The sequence below is a fragment of the Clupea harengus genome, chromosome 5 (genome assembly GCF_900700415.2).
Source record: "Clupea harengus chromosome 5, Ch_v2.0.2, whole genome shotgun sequence".
Taxonomy (NCBI): domain Eukaryota; kingdom Metazoa; phylum Chordata; class Actinopteri; order Clupeiformes; family Clupeidae; genus Clupea; species Clupea harengus.
The window spans coordinates 30,595,924-30,616,722 of NC_045156.1; the positions used below are offsets into that span (position 1 = coordinate 30,595,924).

Below are 20,799 nucleotides of genomic sequence, written 5' to 3' on the forward strand. Positions count from 1 at the left end.
CTTTTACCACAACACTCCCCTCTCTCTTTTTCTCATATACACATATCTGTAGATGTGCAATGAACATATGTGTTCCTTTTTGTTTCTTGAAAATACTGTCATTGAGTGCCGTGGCAATCTTGGAGTCTTGGATTGAATCTGATTTTCAAAACACATATCTAGTGGCAGCTATTATTTGACAAAGGAATTCCAGTGAGTTGTCCAGAAGGATTTCAATGAATGAGAAAAAGCCAAAGATTAGAAAGGTGTTGATTGACTGACTGATTATTTGCTTCTCTCCTGTGATTGGCTCAGAGCCCTGTCCATCACTCCTGCTGCAGAGACATATGGCGGAGCTGCTGAGGCACGATAAGGACATGGCTGCCAGCTTTCTGAACAGCGTTCTCAACCAGCTCAACTGGGCCTTCTCCGAGTTCATCGGCATGATTCAGGAGGTGAGTGAGTGTGTGTGTGTGTGTGTGTGTGTGTGTGTGTGTGTGTGTGTGCTCACTAATTATACATACGTGCTTAAAGAAAGAAACAAAAGGTCTTCTCTGAGTTCATCGGAATGACATATGTCAGGCCAAATATTTGCAAACATGCATTCTTGAAGTTTGAACAATAAATCTGTGCAATCTAGGCTATGTGCAGTCAGGGGTACTGGGCCAGCCATAGTCTGCTGTGTGCTGTGCTTGTGTACGCTCTTAGCCTATTTGTTGCATTCAGAAAATACTTGGGAAACGCATATTAAATCGCAATCGCAATATTTTGGTAAAAAATCGCAATTAGATTATTTTACCAAATCGTTCAGCCCTAGTTAAGAGTCATTCCATGCCAAACGTACCAATTTAAGAAGATCTCCCCACTCGACCATCTCAGATTTGGCTGAAAAAATTCAAGGTTGTTCATACACTTCTTAATAGGCATAGTTCCATAGCTCTCTACTCCCAATCGTTTTGTCACAAAAAAATGTGAATCGAATACAAAAATAAAAACAAGCAGAAGTGTATGAACAACCTTGAATTTTTTTCAGCCAAATCTGAGACGGTCGAGTGGGAGCCATTGGTACACTTGACATGGAATGACTCTTAAGAAAGAGGACAAAGGGTTACCCCAAAGGGTACACTGAGGACAAAGGGTTACCCCAAAGGGTACACTGAGGACAAAGGGTTACCCCAAAGGGTACACTGAGGACAAAGGGTTACCCCAAATGGTACACGGGTACACTGAGGACAAAGGGTTACCCCAAAGGGTACACTGGTACACTGACGATGTCAGGGGCAATACAGACAAAATCAATACTAAATCCATTGACGGATCACAATGGAGAATGATGGCACCATGTTTATTGTGGTCAGATAAAGAGTGCCATTGCCACCTACTGAACTGTTTTGGTATTGCTGGTTGTAAATACTAAAACTTGTATATGTAGCCTACTTACTAGACTGATAAGAGACACTTCCATGACTAATTTTACTATTACAATTAATATAACGATCTAAACATTTTACCACAGTGTTTTTTTACCTATCAATTATCCAGTATTATTATACAGATCCTCAGAATGTTACAAAAAGTGGAGGTCTGATATTTCTTCATAATGGCCGCTGCAAAAAATGAATGACCATTGCCATTGATTGATCTTTCATATCATTCCGCAAGTAGTCCATTCATTTAACGTAACGTAAAGTCATTGTAACTTGAAGTCAGCAAGTAATAGGTTGCTACGCAACACCGGAAACTTTAAAGTTATATTTTCGTGAAGAACTATTTTTTTCTTAGTGGAAGTCACGGAACGGCAATAATAACTACTTACTAACCAAGAGTGAGGTCATGCCGAGAAATATCAAACTGAGGCTTTAACGTATCGACCGAGCGATAGTGAGGTTGATACACCAAAGCCGAATAATTCCCGGCATGACCGAACGGTCGAGGTTAGTAAGTTGTTTATTATATGGCATTGTTCGCTCCTTTCATTTTGTAAATTAAAATAAGTGGTAATTGTAAATAGAAAACATGTCGGTTTTTTTTAGCTCTCAAGTCTTCTCACGACACAATGTGTTTCAGGTGTTGCGTAGCAACCAAATACTTGCTAACTTCAAGTTACAATGATCAATAGAAAACGGACAACACAGCAAACAGCAAAAATGGCTTTAATTTACAGTAAAGTAACACAAGTGATTCAAACTATAGTTTCTAGTCTTCATCATCACTTTTAATAACAAATCTTCACTTCTTCTGAATTTTCTCCTGGCTGAAGATGTTTTCATTTTCGTCTGGATGGTAAAACTCAGACTGATCGCTTTCGCTCATACGGATCCGTATTGACCGGTAAAGAGAGCAATACGCGGCTGGCATGACTACGCATTAGCCAATCAGAACGCTCGTACTGTCGTTGCCATACAATAAAAGTATTTTGGACTTTTTGCAACATTCTGAGGAGCCGTATAATAAAAGCTGTTCTAGCCGTTAATGAGGTGCCATATGTTGTTTGTTTCTTCGGTAACTAACATACTGTAAGACCACCAGTCACTGGCATTTTCAGAAACATTTTATTCTCTCTGCCAGATAAAATAAAAGTGTTAGCATTATTTTGTGAGAAAATGGGCCGGTACGTTGTGTTGCTTTGCAGAGCCGTTAGCAGATAGTATAGTGCAGTGTGTTTGGGATGTGATCCTGGGGGAGTGTTCCTGCTCTGAGTTAGTTCATGCCAAAGCAGCCAAAGCAGCCGTGTCAGTACTCCCTCCCCTGGGAACCATGGAACCTATCTCCTATCCACCCAGCTGCAATTTTCTTCATTCATTTTTTGAGTCAGATATTAAGAGTAGGTGTGTATGATGTGTGTGTATGATGTGTGTGTGTGTGTGTGTGTGTGTCTTCGAGGTGTGGATGTGTGGCATGTGGTCGTATGCACTCTCATACTGTTGTTAGTTACTTGAGAAAGGTGTTGATGGCTTATGCTGTGGTCATGAAAGGTTACCTGCTCTTTGAAAGACCAGATGTGGACTGAATTAGCTCTTGGCCTCCAAGCAAGCCTTTCCATCACTTTTATGCCTTTTATGGTAGCTTTTATGTTTTTATGACTTACATTTAGCTCACTATTGAATATCATGAGTTTGATAAAAACCTGCACTTAAAAACACTTAAGATATTTTTAGAATTTCTAAGCCTCTAATCTTGTAACTCTGGCAAGACTTTGTTCAAAGGTTTCATTGTTCAAAAAGGGTATCATTTTGGTATCTTACTTCATGTTGCCGTTCGTGTGCCTCTTGGGTCATGGGAAGTTGTCCCAGATTGTGTGTTGTGCAGATGCTTAAGTTTTCTCTTTTCCTCGTCAGATTCCCAGATTGTGTGTTGTGCAGATGCTTAAGTTTTCTCTTTTCCTCGTCAGATTCAGCAGGCCGCCGAGAGACCGGAGCGAAACTTCGTGGACACGCGGCAGCTGAAGGTGTGTGCCACATGTGTTGCCCTCTCCATCATACTGTTCTTTACCACCATCTTACAGTATCTCTCCATCATACTGTTCTTTACCACCCTCATACAGTATCTCTCCATCATACTGTTCTTTACCACCCTCATACAGTATCTCTCCATCATACTGTTCTTTACCACCCTCATACAGTATCTCTCCATCATACTGTTCTTTACCACCCTCATACAGTATCTCTCCATCATACTGTTCTTTACCACCCTCATACAGTATCTCTCCATCATACTGTTCTTTACCACCCTCATACAGTATCTCTCCATCATACTGTTCTTTACCACCCTCATACAGTATCTCTCCATCATACTGTTCTTTACCACCCTCATACAGTATCTCTCCATCATACTGTTCTTTACCACCCTCATACAGTATCTCTCCATCATACTGTTCTTTACCACCCTCATACAGTATCTCTCCATCATACTGTTCTTTACCACCCTCATACAGTATCTCTCCATCATACTGTTCTTTACCACCCTCATACAGTATCTCTCCATCATACTGTTCTTTACCACCCTCATACAGTATCTCTCCATCATACTGTTCTTTACCACCCTCATACAGTATCTCTCCATCATACTGTTCTTTACCACCCTCATACAGTATCTCTCCATCATACTGTTCTTTACCACCCTCATACAGTATCTCTCCATCATACTGTTCTTTACCACCCTCATACAGTATCTCTCCATCATACTGTTCTTTACCACCCTCATACAGTATCTCTCCATCATACTGTTCTTTACCACCCTCATACAGTATCTCTCCATCATACTGTTCTTTACCACCCTCATACAGTATCCCTTCAGTCTTTCTCTTTATGTCTTTCAGTCTTCATGTGCCTTCTTTTCTCTCTGCTTTCAAACCTGTAAAATGATCTATTTAATCCTCCATGTCTCCATCAATCCTCCTCCCACATCGTCTCTCTCTCTCTCTCTCTCTCTCTCTCTCTCTCTCTCTCTCTCCCCTGCCTACCTTAACCTGTCCTTCAGTGTCCTTCCAACTACAATTTCATGTTATTTTCTTCTTAATCTGTGTGTCTATTTCTCTTCCCTCTTCAAATCGGTTGTCTTTCTCTCTTCACCTGAATATGTCCTACCTCCTTGACCTTTCCACCAGTCCTCTTTCTTAACGTTGATCTCTTTTCTGTCGGCCTCCCTCCCTCCCTCCCTCCCTCTCTCTCTCCCTCCCTCCCTCCCTCCCTCCCTCTCTCCCTCCACCTCCTCCCAGGTCTGTGCCACCTGCTTCGACCTGTCTGTCAGCCTGCTGCGTGTGCTGGAGATGACGGTCACCTTGGTGCCAGAGATATTTCTTGACTGGTCCCGCCCCTCAGCGGAACTGTTGCTGCGACGATTAGCTCAGGTGAGTCTTTGGGATTGTCTGTCGGGGAAATGTTAACTAGAGATGCATTTCCGCAAGAAAATGCAAAGTGCAAATTGCTCAACAGATGCAGAGGATTACTAACCATTGCCCAGCAAATGACAGATTATACAGCCCTGAGGCTGTTATTGAGGCAGATATTATTATTATTATAATTAAATAATCTGGAACACATGAGAAACCACACACAGTGGGCTTTATGATTTAAAAAAACAATATTGAGTTGACAAGTCTTCATTTATTGTGTTCAGTAAGCTACATAACTTACCCAGACCAAGGCAAAAATGGTTTCATCTTCCCATTTATTAAGTTCAAGGTCTAAAGTGCTCCAAAGTGCTATCGGTCCTGCATGCTTTAAGTGTAAAGAATGTTTGTGATGAGATTACTTTGAAATTCTCAAAGGCAGTGTCACTGAGTCTGCTGGTCCCAATTAATGTCAATGAAAAGACAGAACATTTAATTGATCAAATAGATGTAATAAATCGGTGTTGATTTGTGGCTTTTTGACCTGCTCTAGCGATTCTGTCTAGAGACTTGCAACAAATTGCAAATGATTAAACAAATCATTAATGTTTTATGTACACATTTTAACTTCTCACTTTGGCACCTCAGCATGGTCCTAGTTGAGCAAGTATTATTTTATGTATTATTGTTTTCTTCATTTTTAAAATGGTTTGGCTTAGCAGCCAGGGCCCTGAAAGTCCAGTACTGGTATTACCTTATATGATTATATTACCTTGAAATATTAATAAGCAGTGGTGTTATCAGGATGTCATCCTTGGGTGAGCATTTGGACATATATAGGGTGGGCAACTAAATTGAACATAAATAGATAATATCCCACACATACCCACCTGCCGTAGTGTGGCCTTTGCAACAGCATCTTGCTTGAGATGAAGATATTCCAATTTGATGAAATCAGAAACGGTCAAACTCTTCTGCTGATCAATCATACACGTGAAAAGAAACTAAAGTGCAGCCGGTTTTAAGAAAATAAATCTCATTAACTTGCAACCGTGAAGGCAGAGTAGGATACTGTGTGATGGGACAGGAACATGTGTGTTGGGGATGAAGTCACCTCTGGAGAAATATAGTTATAGGGTTTAAAACGCACATTTTGAGATGAGGAGGACCACAGAAATGAGTAGTTTATTGTTTCTAACTCGCTACAACCTAGGCTATTAGAGTCGCAGCCTACAACGAAATAAGATTATTACTGCAACGGAACAAGATGACCAAATCCCATTTGATCCCAATTTGATCGTCTGGTCACCATAATGTGTCTGACAATCACAGAAAACAAAAAATGATTGGATAAAGAAACACCCCCCCCATTTCCATTTCCCCTGGTAGTCACAGAGGTTTGTGTGTGTGTGTGTGTGTGTGTGTGTGTGTGTGTGTGTGTGTGTGTGTGTGTGTGTGTGTGTGTGTGTGTGTGTGTGTGTGTGTGTGTGTGTGTGTGTGTGTGTGTGTGTGAGAGAGAAAGAGAAAGAGAGAGCTGCACTGTTCTTTCCTGTTAAAATGTGGTCTGTTTTTAAATGCACACAGATGGGTAACCTGCGTAGCCTATTTTGCAAACTGGATGTTATTAATATGCTCATCTCGTATATCTTGAATCAAATATCATTGAATATATCAATATTTACGAAAGAGCGCCCAGCCTTAGCTCTCCCCCCATTCACGAGAAAAACATCAACAAAATCATCTGTGTGGAGCTGCAGCAGCACCAAGCCAATCTGTGCCTCATGTATTCAAAAGCTCTAAAACATGTCTTACACGAAGTCCACGTACGGCTGCTTTGGAAGCTGTTTACAATATGATTTCAATGGGGTGAACACTTCTGGATCCAGTTCATGTCAAATTATTAAGGTTTTATGTACACAAATTTAACTTCAGAAGTTTAGGTTTGAGTGGGCTTTTAAACGTCTGAATGAAGAGAATGTCCCCCTGTCCTCTCTCCTCATTTAGACACATAGCTTCAGGAGTTTATGTTTTAGTGGGCTTTTAAACGTCTGAATGAAGAGAATGTCCCCCTGTCCTCTCTGCAGCTGTTGAACCAGGTGCTGAACCGTGTGACGGCCGAGAGGAACCTCTTTGACCGCGTGGTCAATCTGCGTCTACCAGGTAAACTTTCGCCCCGCTGCCATATTCTTTCCATCAGAACTTTGCATGGTAAATTGACCAAGACATGGCTCAGCTGCCTGTTGGCTCCCTGAAACCATTTGCAAATAACTGCATTAGCACTTGTTTTGTTGTTGTAATTGGGCTATGACATGGAGCTTAGGGCATGTGTTAGTCCTGTATAACGATCAAGTTCCATTTATATCATATTGAAACCCTCCCTGTTCGAGGTGACCTTCATGCTTTGGACGCTGTTTAATTATGCTTTGTTAGCAGTGGGCAAAATGAAAGCAAGTACATGAAAAAGCCCCAAAACATAATTGGGTCTGTCTTTCTCTCTGTGTGTGTGTGTGTGTGTGTGTGTGTGTGTGTGTGTGCGTGTGTGTGTGTGTGTGTGTGTGTGTGTGTGTGTGTGTGTAGGACTGGAGAGTGTGGACCACTACCCCATACTTGTAGCAGTGACAGGCATCCTGGTGCGCATCTTAGTGGAGGGCGACAGACAGGGGTAAGTGGGAGAGGATGTTTTTCCTCATACATAAAGGTGCCTTGCAGAAGTCTAAAGAGTTTCTATGAAAATGTTTATTCCAAGCGCTCATTTACTGTCTGCAAACAGCTCCATTCACAGCGAGAGTACAGATGCTCGCAGCTAGACATACATTTGTGAAATAACCAAGACAAGAATACAAAACATCAGTGTGTTTTAAAGCAAGAGTGTGTCCCGACATTCCCGACAAGATAATGTACAAAAAGCTTTTCACAGCACAGCATCAAGACTGTGTAGCCCAGAGTAGCCCAGAGGTGATGTGGTCATTTCAACGCATACACTTAGGAGAAGGGCTTCATGGGAATGCTCCAGTCTTTGGACAAAGAGCCGTCCTTCAGGTCAATAATAAAGACTTAGAGGCTGCGTCACAGCATACTGCAGAAAACAGACTCTCTCTCTCTCTCAAAATCCACCAACTGAAAAGCACAGGCCTGTCAGCGAAGCCGTGGAAAGAATCACTTTGAACGAGTTGTATAAAGCCGGAGTATCAGTAGAATCCATAGTCAATTACAATAGTATCAAATTCTGCATGCAACTGTAATGTGTGACAAACACAGTAAAGTATTATGTGTGGTACTTTCCTCAAGCTGCCTCAAGACACACCAGGTGAAGCAGCAGAAAGATCCCTTTAGCAGCTGATTGATAAAAGGCAACACTGTAGTGGCTCAAACATGGCATAATCCTGGCTCCAATCTCATTCAGCATCTCTGCCATTCTTTTTTAAAAGTTGTGGTTTACAAGCATCAACCAATTCATCTGAAGAGCCTGCTGTAATACCTCAGCTTCAGCTTACGTCTTTTATTGATATCAATGATGGCATTCGTTTATATTACGGGTACATAGGCTGGGGAACACAGTGCGTACATAAGACAGAAGTATAGTAGAAATTGCGTAAGCTGTTAAACAGATGCATTCTGCAAGTGGATCAGGTGGAAAAACTGCGGCAGCACAAATAAGTCACTTCCTTGTTTATTGCTTGTTGTCCTTATGTGAACGCTCTCAACTCCAGAAGTGGGACGCGCAGAAAAGAAAGCGTCCCCAGTTTCCAGCTGCCTGAACACACGATAAGCCCTGCTTCAGTCTGAGAGTCTGTTTGAAGGCAGAATAGGCCATTTATTTTAGAAGCATTTTTAGTTATATTTCTTGAAATTCTCTTTACATCCTGAGTGCAATTAATAAATCAAATGCTCTAGCAATAAAGAGAGCCTTTGGGCTGTAAAAGGCCTTTCCCCTCTGCCTGCCTACCTGCCTGCATCCCTGCACACACTCACACTCTGCCCGTGCACTCATGTGTGTCGCCACAGTTCCACAAGACATATTGCTAACGCTAGCAAGCTAGTTGCACAAGTTAGTATTGTTTGCACTGCATTCATTGTAGTCTTACATGGACAGTGCCACCTTGCCTTGGGAGGTGGTGCAACAATGCTGTGCGTAAACTAGGTTCCTTAACAGATTCCTGGTGTAACCGGAAACAATCAGTGGGTTTGCTGCTCAGATGAGACTACTCATTATTCCAGCATTCATATTTGCGTTTGGGCGTTCTTTAAATGTGGGCAATCTGCTGACTGACTGACTTTTTGCTCAGTGGCGTCATGCACCACAGAGTTACTCCCCTGCTAGCCTCCTGCAGCCTAGAGATAGCTTAGGATAATACATGATTTGGTCCCTTGAGTGTGTGTGTGTGTGCGTGTGTGCGTGCGTGTGTGTATGTGTGTGTGCGCGGTCCTTTTCCCTAGGGTCCTATTGGAGTTGACAAGGTTAGTTGTTCCCAAACAAATAAGCATTAGTGCGCTGTTCTACACAGAGACCCATCTGTGACATCACTTCCTCACATTGGGTGGCGTTTTCCATATAAACATACGTATAAACATAAACTCTTGTTCTTGTGACTCATGTATCACCCATTCCCTGCCAGTGTGAAGGATGTGGTTAACCGTAAGGCAGGAAGTAGTTTGCATATGTAATGATGTGCCTCATGCCTCCGTATGTACATATCTCTCTTTGAGGCAGCAGGATTAGTTGGATGCAAGTTATGCCTCTTTTGCAGACGACTCTCTCTCTCTCTCTCTCTCTCTCTCTCTCTCTCTCTGTGTTAGTGTGTGTGTGTGTGTGTGTGTGTGTGTGTGTGTGTGTGTGATATGTTGGAAAGAGAACAATGGTCTGTTTGCTGATGTGTCAGTGGGGGTGATCACAAGAGGTGCAGGACCAGTGTGAAATCTGCTCTGTTTATGGATCCTCTCTCTCTCTCTCTCTCTCTCTCTCTGTCCTCTCTCTCTCTCTCTCTCTCTCTCTCTCTCTCTCTCTCTCTCTCTCTCTGTGTGATATGTTGGAAAGAGAACAGTGGGCTGTCTGCTGATGAGTCAGTGGGGGTGATCACAAGAGGTGCAGGACCAGTGTGAAATCTGCTCTCTGTTTATGGATCCTCTCTCTCTCTCTCTCTCTCTCTCTCTCTCTGTCTCTCTCTCTCTCTCCCTCTCTCTCGCTCTCTCTCTCTCTCTCCCCCTCTCTGTCTCTCTCTCTCTCTCTCTCTCTCTCTGTTTATGGATCCTCTTCAATGACAGTTGTGACCTTCTGTTATATTTGTCATTTCATATATTTGTAATGTCTGACCACCTCTGAAACTGTTTTATTAGCCAAGTTCAAGTGTTTGTGCAACAGTTGTTGTCGGGAAGATGAGGATAAGAGGAGAATTGTACAGTTTGACCATGGAAGTTGGAAACACAAGAGAAGCTCTTGATCTATAAGTCAAACATGAAAAATACAATATCTGTTTGGAGGTGTGGTCTGTAGTGAATGATAAATACCAATGACTGTAAACACCACGGAGAGCCCACAGTCTCTAAACACTGAAGCAACCACAGGTCTGGAGCCGATCGTCTCTAAACACTGAAGCAACCACAGGTCTGGAGCTTATAGTCTCTAAACACTGAAGGAACCACAGGTCTTGAGCCCCTGCTGGCGTTCTGCAGTGTAATTTGTCTTTCAATGGAAAAATAGCCATTTTCCATTCCATTTCCTAAACCGTCTTTCCATAGTATATATAGTATCTAATTCAAACAGTAGGTTTTCTGATTGTCGAAGAAGATAATTTTTTTTCTCATTTATTTATATAGGCGGACCTGTTAAATGTTGTGGCTGCCTATAGTAAGTGCTGTATTTGTCATTTGTAATGGTTGAGATGACTGCGGGTGACATGGCTTGTAGGAGGATGGAGGGGATCTGGTGTTTTAAGATTCAAGAAGCTTCTCTGGAAGAGGGGAGTGATGTGTCGTTAGCTGGGAGAAACGGAATATGTCCACTTGGTGAGGAGAATTGGTCGCTGATGGGTACCACAGCGTAATGGTGGACAGTGAGGGACAGAATAGAAGTCAGAGAAGAGCTTAAGATTGCTCTGAAACTTTGGCCACTTTCATCTCCTTCAGTATAGTGCATTGCTCTTGGAGGATGTCAGTGAGCCAAGGCTCTGAATGTGTGGTGTGAGCAGGTCTGGGAGGCAAGGGAAATGAGCAAGGTGGGTGGTTAGAAGTATGTCTGGCAATGATGGCAGAGTATTTCAAAATGCAGGGGGCCATCTTTTCAGTGTTTGCACAGAAGTTCTAAATGTGAGTTAGAAGCTGCACAGTAAGGGCTACTAGGAGCCAGAGGTTGTTTTCAATAACATTATTTAAAAAATGAATACCAAATATACCCGAGTGAGATGTGCAGTTATGCACATTTCCCAGTCCTAGCGCTGCTAGTACAATGTTAACACCCATCACTTCATTGGGTGTTCTATTCACATGGCAATGACTTAATCATTCGTTTTCATTCCATGAAGGAGCAAGGTCACGGGGGATAAGGTCCACTGGAAACATAGGCCTCGACGATAAAACAATAGCCATACATATTGCAATAGACACTTCCTCGACAGCAATAAAAAAAACGTGTTAGACTGTTCGATACGTTTGTCTGGTTAAATGCAAATGCGTCAGAAAAGCACTCATGAATGAGCAATACTTACGTATTTTCCCAACTTTTAACCGTGGTTTATACATTTGCTCCCACTTTTAACCGTGGTGTATACATTTATTTAGTGAAATTTCTGCAGCCCTGGGGTTAATACTCGGGTGCGGCATATACATGGGAATGCATTTTTTCACCTGGAAGTAACAACACAGTCACTCTGCCAGGTAAAGCGTGATTGGGTCTCTCTCTCTCTGTTTCTCTCTCTCTCTCTCTCTCTCCTCCCTCCTCCCTCTCTCTCTCTCTCTCTCTCTCTCTCTCTCCTCTTTCACATACAAATCCCATTAATATATTGGGTAAAAACAACATGGCATAGATAACACATTTTCATTCATACAGTCTTCCATAACTATAAAGTAATGGGTGTTGTGTATTCCCACCGACTGTAGCCTGTAACGGATGCTACGGAGCGCAAACCTTAGGGAACCATCTTAAGGCAAATTTAGGCAAATGTTATTTTAAATGCTTTGCTGTTTAAAATAGTTAATATTGGGTAGTAGTTTTGGCAATACACATTCACTGAAGTTTGAAATGTAAAGGTGCTGCAATCTTTAAGCAGTCCTGGGCCTCATGAATCTCCAGTGTGTGTGCACTTCAATCAGGCTGAGCACTTCTCTATGCCTAAAAGGAAAACATGCATGCTCCTGCACATGGTCTGGAGGTGGTGTACAGTACGCATTCTATTTGTCATTTGCAGCTTAGTGACAGCAAGAGGAAATAGCGAGCTAAATGGTACATGTATCAATCACTGCGGTCGTCAGGAATTTGCACACATTCTCACATCCATCCATTCTTTGTTTTTATCAAGGCAGTGAGTGCCTGGCCTGACAGACGCCATGGGACATAATGGATGCATGCATGCATAAGTGGCAGGTGGGGTGCTGGGCTCTAATTCTCATCCTTGGAGGGGGAGCTCATTAATGTGGTCGGCTGGGGGGAAAGCTAGCAAAGAGCCTAGGGATCCCTCGACGGCCTTGCACTTCCCCTCGACGGCCTTGCACTTCCCCTCGCTGCCTTGCCTATAATTGCTTCCCTGGAAAAGAGAGCTTTTTGGGCGCGGTGCCAGCTGATGGCTTGAGCCAGCCAGCCAGCCTCAAAAACCTTTGCCACGCACTGACTTGGTGGGGGCAGCTAACGCTAGCATGCCGACAGGAACGGTGGCTGGACTCCTAAGGTGGGCAGAGTGCCTGCTGGGGTCAGTGCTGAAACAAGGGGGGTGAAATGATCCAAATAATGATCCTGCTGGATTTGCATAGGTTGGTATTCTTGCAGCGGTTTGCTAAACGCCTCATTTCCGGTTTTTCTGCTGGAGGAGGAATACATCTGTCTAAAAAAACAAGGAGACGGACTGCCAATGGAAACTCGCCTTTTGGCTATAATTGGGTGCATTTACATTTTAATGTTCATGAATGTACACTGTACCCTCTTGATCAAATAAACAAATTGATTGATTGATTGATTGATTGATGTGCAGAGATGAACAGCAGATCTCTGCAGATCCCAATACCACTGTCCTCTTCTAGACTGGCCATTCTTCATATCTGGTCCTTTGTTAGATACAAACATGCAAACAAGCCTGTCTGGCGGAACACTGGAGCATCCTCTTGTCCTGATTATACCCAATGAAGGAGGGAACTCGGCAACAAAGGCATCAACATGAACACTGCCCAGTCTGCACAGATGGAGTGCAGTGGTTTTCTTGGAGTCTCCTGCATGTAGCAGCTGCGGAAATCAATTTGCCTCCATTACTGCCGTCTAAAAGGCATCTGATGCAGCTGGCAGTGCTCCGCTAATAAGATTTGGACCCAATGTGGTTTGCTTTGTGGGTTTTGAGGAGGAGACAGTCAGAGGTTGGGTGGGGGACACTACACTTCACCCTATTGTGTGTAACCTTACACTCAGAACAGCTGCTTCCCATACCCTGAGGTGAGCTGTGTCCATTGAAGCAAGAGAAGGTTTCCTTCGGCCTCCTCTCTGCCAATGTTTGGCCTGTGAAAACGTTTTAAAACCTTTCCATGATATACTAAGTAGCGGCCGCATCAGTTAGGCCAACTTGTCATGTCAACCTGTCTCGACTGTGGGGCCTTCCATGCTTCAATACGCTTTGTGCCAAATAATATCATATGAAAGTGATATTATAATATAATATCATTGTGGAAAAAGTGAAGTCCCTCCCCCTTCTCACTGTGGTCCACGAGGGGAGAAGGGCCGACTGGAAGAAAGCTAATGGCAGGTACATACACCAAACCTGTTGTGAGTACAGAGTACAGTCAGCTTTAGTTTGGTTCAGGTTGGTTTATATGATTTGGGGTTTCTAATTACACTGTTTTGTGTTAATATGTTTTTGGGTTGTGATTACCCCGTGTTAAAAAATAAGCAATTTTTATAAGAACGCCACTGTCTCCTGCGCTGTGTGTGCTCCTGCCTACCTGCAACCACGTTCCAGCAGCCTACACCCCACATCGTGAGATGGCCGGCTCGGGCCATTCTCACAATCATGTGCCAAATTTCGTGAAGATTGGGCAAAATGTGTGGCCTGTGAAAAATGTTATATGGTAGCAGCATCAATTAGATTGACATGAGAAGTTATCTAAGCTCTGAAAACTGTCCTTGGTCATTTTATATGAAATTGAACAAGCTACGTAAACTCTTCACAGGTTTTTCTACAATGGAAGGAATGACCTCACCATTAGTATAAAACCTCTCTACCACCAGTTTTCCCTTACTGATAGTGAAACCTGGCATATGTATTAGTGTTTCCTTCATCCTTGCCCATTTCAGTCATTCAACTTGGCAACAGACGACAGGTACACGGAGCAGTTGTTGTCAGCGTCGTCATGTCGTCATCCATACAAGCTCGGATAGGGAGTGACCGGGACTTGACCACCAACAACCCATTTAGATGCCCTTGTAATGACCTCCATTGCCGTGGTGAAAGCCGAAAACGGTGAAATGGTACATCCAGTCACGATACCAGTGTTAAAGCACAACTAAATATCCTGACTAATGCTGAAATCGTGTCAGGGACCTGAAAGTAACTGACTGCCTTCCACAACAGACTCCCACCCAGAGGTATCTGCCTACTGTCCACACTGCCTGAATTTGATGCCAAATTAAGCTGCTATGTTCTAAACATCCAGAAAAAAAAACCCTCTTTGATACCACACTAAAGAAGATCTTTCCTTACACATTAAGCAGACTGATAGGTTGGAATTCGCCTGTAATCACGGCATTCCTCTCCTTTGAAATGAAAAAAAAAACCACATTCTTCTCCTTTGAAATGAAAACACCACATTCTTCTCCTTTGAAATGAAAACACCACCTGGCCTGACTCCTTGGAATTTCTTCCCTTTTTTGTAACCACCATGAGTTTCCATAGGTATTTCAAATCATTAGGCGCTGCTTTACAGACACGATAAGGTGCCCCACTTCCACTTGAGCGGGCCATCTTTCCACTGGGAGGAACGTGCCTCTGTATGTAGTTGTTAAAGATGCTCTCTTTCTTTCAACTCTCAAACTTCCTGTTGCCTGAGTCTCTTTCTTTAAGTTTTAATGTCTTCTGACCTTAGCTGTATTTTTTACAGGATAAATATTGTTTATTGCTAGATTTTGCATTGACTTCAGATGTCATTGAATTCTTTTAAGAAATTAATTTAAGACATTTCTGAAAATGACTTAATGACATTTTAGGATAGTTATTTAGACAATGTATTTATTCAGAAATTGATTTGAAGGCATACAAAATGTGAACATAATTTGTGAACAAGGTATGTTATTGAAGATTGCATGGTGTGTTACTTGCATTATCGTATATTTGATGCAATGCAATGCAGTGCATAACCTGTGAATTTGAACCCTTTGGAGTTTGGGGCCAGATACGCTAGCATTTATAAGCAATATATATTATTGCCACCACCGACATGTTCTTACTCTCCTTACCTCTGTAACAGTAACCCTATGAGCACAGTGTATACCCACTAAGCTGTTTTTGTATGCATCATGTATTTACCACCTGATGTCTGTATATATATTATGTACATCTACCAAATGCATGCTGTGTACAACACTTGTTGTTTCCCTTCCCCTTCTGCCACACAACCCTCCCCCCACCCCCTTCCTATCTCCACCCGGCCGACCTCAAGCAGATGGGTCCTCCCTTATGTGCCGTGGTTCTGCTTCCTTAATGACTAACAGGGAGTTTTCCCTTGCCCCTGTTGCCATTGTGCTTGCACTAAGGGGGTCCATTTTTATAATGGAACAGTGATTTGATGTTAGGTTGTGACATACGCTCTGACACAAGCTGTTTTATAGTTAATCCATTCTCATAGTCTTTCACAGTCATCATCATACTGATTTTCTAGCTAAACCATAAAGCTGATGCTGAGGCTTGGAAAAGAACAGATAGTTCCATTAGTCTGTTATTCAATCTGCTCACCAATTTGACCTTTCCGACACTAAGTAGCCATAATATTATATTTACATGCTCCGCTATTTCCAAATGACAACCTGTTATTCATAAATTGCAGTGGGTAGTGTACACTGATTCATTGACTAAGGCCCGTGCGTTTGAGTGGCATGTGTCCTGCTGTGGGTGATTGTGGAGAGGGTTGAGGGCTGAACGCTGGCTGTGGGCAGAGTTCCTGAGTGCTGTGTATTTATAGTCAGTGGGAGTCATGACTGCTGTGCTGCCCTCGCAGGTTGCTGGGGAGACGAAAGGGGTTGTTCATAGATCAGGGGCAGGGCAGTGATTGGTGGTTGTCAATAGATCAGGGACGGGAGAATTTAGTCCAACAATCTCGTCAGATTATCATCAGTGTACCTTAGTCAACCCTTTTTCAAATGATCACGTAACGATCACAAGTAGGGGTTTGGTGGCACAATAAGTCTTATGTCATGTCAACACCTTAAGTCTTATGTCATGTCAACACCTTAAGTCTTATGTCATGCTGAACACCACTTAAGTCTTATGTCATGTTCAACACCACTTCCAGAATCACCAGAGTGGGGCAGAGAGGTCACAGCACCCAGCTCACGTCCCCTTTAGCACAACCTCAGTGAATGGATTGGAATTAGCATTAGCAAACAGAAGCTGCTTGATCTGTACATACAGCGTACAATCAGTGAGTGTTAATCATGGAAAACACATGGTGCAAATATCATGCTGATTTATAATAGATAAGGCAATGTCTTGCATAGTGTCAGTTTTAGGGCAACAGTGTTCATGTTATTTAAACCAATATTTCACTGCCTTTGACAGGGTGCTTTCATAGAAGCTATGTGCTATGTGTTGGAATCAGAGGAAGTATTTAGCTAACAGATAGCCATACTAGTCATACAATAGCTCTCAACCAAGGGGTTTTCAGCATTATGCCAAAATGTATGTTGTAAATATCAAGATTAGAAATGATGTAGGTTCTGCCACGGGAGATAGTCATCTAATATATGCATGTGCATGTCAAAAATGATATTTTGGCCGTTGGTAAATACATACATCGGGACAGCATCCAGAGATGGTTAGCTTGTGAACGATAGTATGGCGGGTGTTTTCTTACTTAAATGTAGCATCGACTATGCAGTATACCTTTTAGAAGCACATAATGGCTTCACAATGCATGCTTGATATGAACCAATCGTATCGATGATCCTGTGCCTGTGAGTGAGGCTGCAGTGTTACCGGTTGGTTTGAATTTGTCATCACTTTCCCAGAACTATTCCTTAACAGTCTGTGCAGTGTGACGCCGGGGTGCATTATTCTATTAATTAGGCCACTTCCATCGGGGGAATGCCTTTTGCCATGCCATCCTCATTAATACTGCACCCAGGGTTTCACAGCAGAAGATTGCCCAGTGCATTCCAATTCCTCCTCTAGCTCAGTGGTTCTCAAAATTTTTGTCCGGGGACCCCATGAAATCCATTTGCCAAGTCTCGCGACCCCCCACACATTTTGACAGGATATTATAGGTCTAAATTCAGTTTCATCTTGAAAGATGAGACTGCTTGCTGAGACGATATTAGTTTTCCTTATCCATCCTGATGTAGAAAACACCATTTCTGATAGACTATACAGCATGTCAAAGCCTAATATGTTGATGCACAGGGCAGCAAGATCATTTCGCGACCCCCAAAAAACGTTTGGCGACCCCACTTGGGGTCCCGACCCCTAGTTTGAGAACCACTGCTCTAGCTCACCCTCCACCCACCGGGCCTCCTGGTGCGAACGCTGCTCATCCAGTTCTGATGTTTCTGTTCAGGAGCCCCAGTTAGTTTGGACCAGATTGGATATCCTTCTTTGTCTTCACATGTCTTGGAGATTTATCCCTTCATGTTCAGTTGCCTTACTAGTAAGCAAACGGTCTTCAAATGGGAGGTCAATGTAATGAGTTGCATTGACATACCATTACTGCATTACTGGTGACGTGTCATTTGAAATAGACAGATGGATCCTGCGGTGGCTCTGTTTACTAAGCGTACTGCAATCTCATTAGCAAAGCCAGCAAATGAACATCAGCTCACGCAGGGCTCCACCCCACACTGCCAAACATATCTTGTATCCTCTCTCAGGAATAAGAGCTTATTTATATACATTTATTTGCATTGTGTTCAGAAAGTATTCAGAGCCTTTAACTATTTTTTACATTTTGCTGCAGCCTTATGGTAAAATTTGCTTACACTTTAAAGTTAGCTCAGGTGCCTCACATTTCTCTTGATCATCTTTGAGATGTTTCTACACTTTGATTGGAGTCCCCCTGTGGTCAATTTAATCGATTGGACATGATTTGGAAAGACACACACCTGTCTATATAAGGTGTCAAAACCCATGCCAAGAGGTTGAATTGAACTGCCCAGAGTTCATAGGCAGGATTGTGTTGAGGCACAGATCTGTGGAAGGTTCCGGAAAGAGCACAGCGGCCTCCATGATGGCATCAGTCTGCTATTGTTCTAAGAAATGAAGGCTAGTCCATGTAAGAAATGGGCAAGAAACTGAAGATGTCTTACAAAGATGTGCACCACATCCTTCACAGAACACCACCAACCTGCTCTAACTAGGGCATAAAGAGAAGCGGAAGCTTTATGAAATAATACCCAGAAATATTAGTTTCGTTTTCAATGGCAAATGGAATCTGGAATGCTGGCTTTTTTAGTTTCAAAGAAAAAAAGCCATATTCAAGACTGGCCAATGAAAAAAGCCATATTTGAGAGAAAGTAAAAGACTAAAATTGGCAAAAGGTACCATTGGGTGGAGGATGTTTAAGAAAAAATATTTGGCAGAAAATGGGACAGACAAATCTTAAGTTTAGGTATTCGGATCACAGAGAAAACACTTTGAGAGGCACAGAACAAATACAAATATGCTGGAAGAGTGCTTGACACCAACTCTCAGGCACGTACAGGACATGTGATGGTCTGGGGCTGAGGGTAAAGTATGTAATTGGATAGAGTAAGAAGAAGGCAATGACTCCATTTAGCATAACTCCATTGCCATGTTATACTCTTTGAACGGCACTTGATTGGAGACAGTGATCCGAAGTGATGGACCTATGCGAGACCTTTCTAGGACAGCAGTCAGTCAAGCTGTAATGCAGCAAAACTTGTAATTGCTGCACATGGATAATTCTTTAATGAAAGCAAATTTTCAAGAACAATATTGATATTTCCAACAAAAATCATAATATCTAATTAATAGAAGTTATACGTTTCATTCGTTTTGTATCTCATTTGATGGATACAAATGTGAGATTTCCTGGAAAATGTGTCATTTTTTGGGTTGATTCCAAACTTTTGAACGATAGTGTACATTTACATATATAGCTTCCACTGTTTCTTTTTATGTATATGTTAATGATTTCTTGTTCTCTCACCAAGTTGTATGCAAAATGCACACATGGTTGCTGATGCTTTTGAAACCAGAGGAAAGAGCAGGGCCCCGTTCGTCGTAAGTGGTTAAGTTAAGTCGATCAAATGTCCCTTTAGCCAGTTTAAATTACCGCGATGATTGAGGACAGGCTATGTCGGTTCGTCCAAGGCTGATCCGCGGTCAAACAATGTCATTAATTCGAACCAGACTTCACTTATCAGGGCAATTGGCGATCGTGAAGAACTCTCTTCCTATGAAGCGCTAATCTAACTAATATCGCTCCTTGGTCAATGGGATCTCTCCTTTTTCCGGGGGTGTGGCAAGCTTATCCAGCTTCACTTAAATTAGCATGCGCTGGAGCAGGTTCAAGTTTATTGATGTGTTGCTATGGTGATTTAGCCAAACGTTGCTTTGACGAACTGAAAAGAGAGACTTATATTATCTCATCCTGAAAATGATCTCGGTAACTCGCTAAACGAGGTACGACGAACAGGGCCCAGGTATTGATTTTCAACCAACAACAATAACAATAATAGGAAGGAATGAGTCTTTTGCTCTAAAGTGCCCTTTGACATGAAAATAATCTGGATTGCTTCCACAGCTGGGTTTGGGAGAGTGTCAGTGCCTCTCACACTGGAACTCCTCATTGACTATTGGTATTGCCTTGATCAGTTTGTGTCTTTGGTGATAATAATGTTAATACTGTGTGTGTGTGTGTGTGTGTGTGTGTGTGTGTGTGTATAACATGATGAAGAAATATATTTCGCAGATATATGTTTAGATTACAGCATATTGTATTTGTTAATTAAATAGGAAAATCAAACCCAAAGAAATTATCAATTTATCAAATTATCATTATAACATTTGTTGCTTTTGATTATTGATAGATGTTTGAGCAGTGATCTTGAGTTTAAAATTATTATTAGATAAAAGATAGGTGTGTTATCTTTCTTTGACTGAAAAACCCTTATGCATAAATGCAATAGCATTTGCATTTTTTTATGGCATGAGTGTGTTATATTCAACTCAAATGGCTGGGAGACGCATTGGGGCAGATTTGGGCAAATCAGAATTTCATGAAGTTGAATAAGGCCGACGATATTTAAATTGCTACAGTGGATACAGTTTCTCTAGAAATGACTGGTTTACAGAATAACCAACTGTGTTAATGATGATGATAATTCAGTAGTACATTAAGTGTGCTGGCCAGAAGGGAAATGCAGACAACATATCAGTAATTATTCCCACCAGAAAACTGTGACCCAACCTGAAGTGAAGTGTCAGGCACCACCGCAGGGACAGTTTAAAGTTGAGGTAATGGGAACTGTTGGTATGCAAAGCTATTTTGAGAAAGTATGAAATTATAAGGTTATGGTTGAGTATTTAGCAGCATTTATCCAAAGCAACATAAAACATTTATTTAAAAATGTA

The 20,799-nt window shown here is 42.2% G+C and overlaps 1 protein-coding gene across 5 annotated transcripts in view; it reads left to right on the forward strand.

Moving 5' to 3' along the window:
- The window catches only part of LOC105903027 (E3 ubiquitin-protein ligase RNF123), a 95,663-nt gene that overhangs the window by 47,606 nt on the left and 27,258 nt on the right, over window positions 1-20,799 (forward strand). For all 5 annotated transcript variants that reach the window (XM_031568535.2, XM_031568534.2, XM_031568533.2 and 2 more), the window contains 5 exons: window positions 295-434; window positions 3,371-3,427; window positions 4,697-4,828; window positions 6,895-6,970; window positions 7,388-7,472. In XM_031568535.2, coding sequence (XP_031424395.1) covers window positions 295-434; window positions 3,371-3,427; window positions 4,697-4,828; window positions 6,895-6,970; window positions 7,388-7,472 — 490 coding nt within the window. The remainder of the gene's footprint in view (window positions 1-294; window positions 435-3,370; window positions 3,428-4,696; window positions 4,829-6,894; window positions 6,971-7,387; window positions 7,473-20,799) is intronic.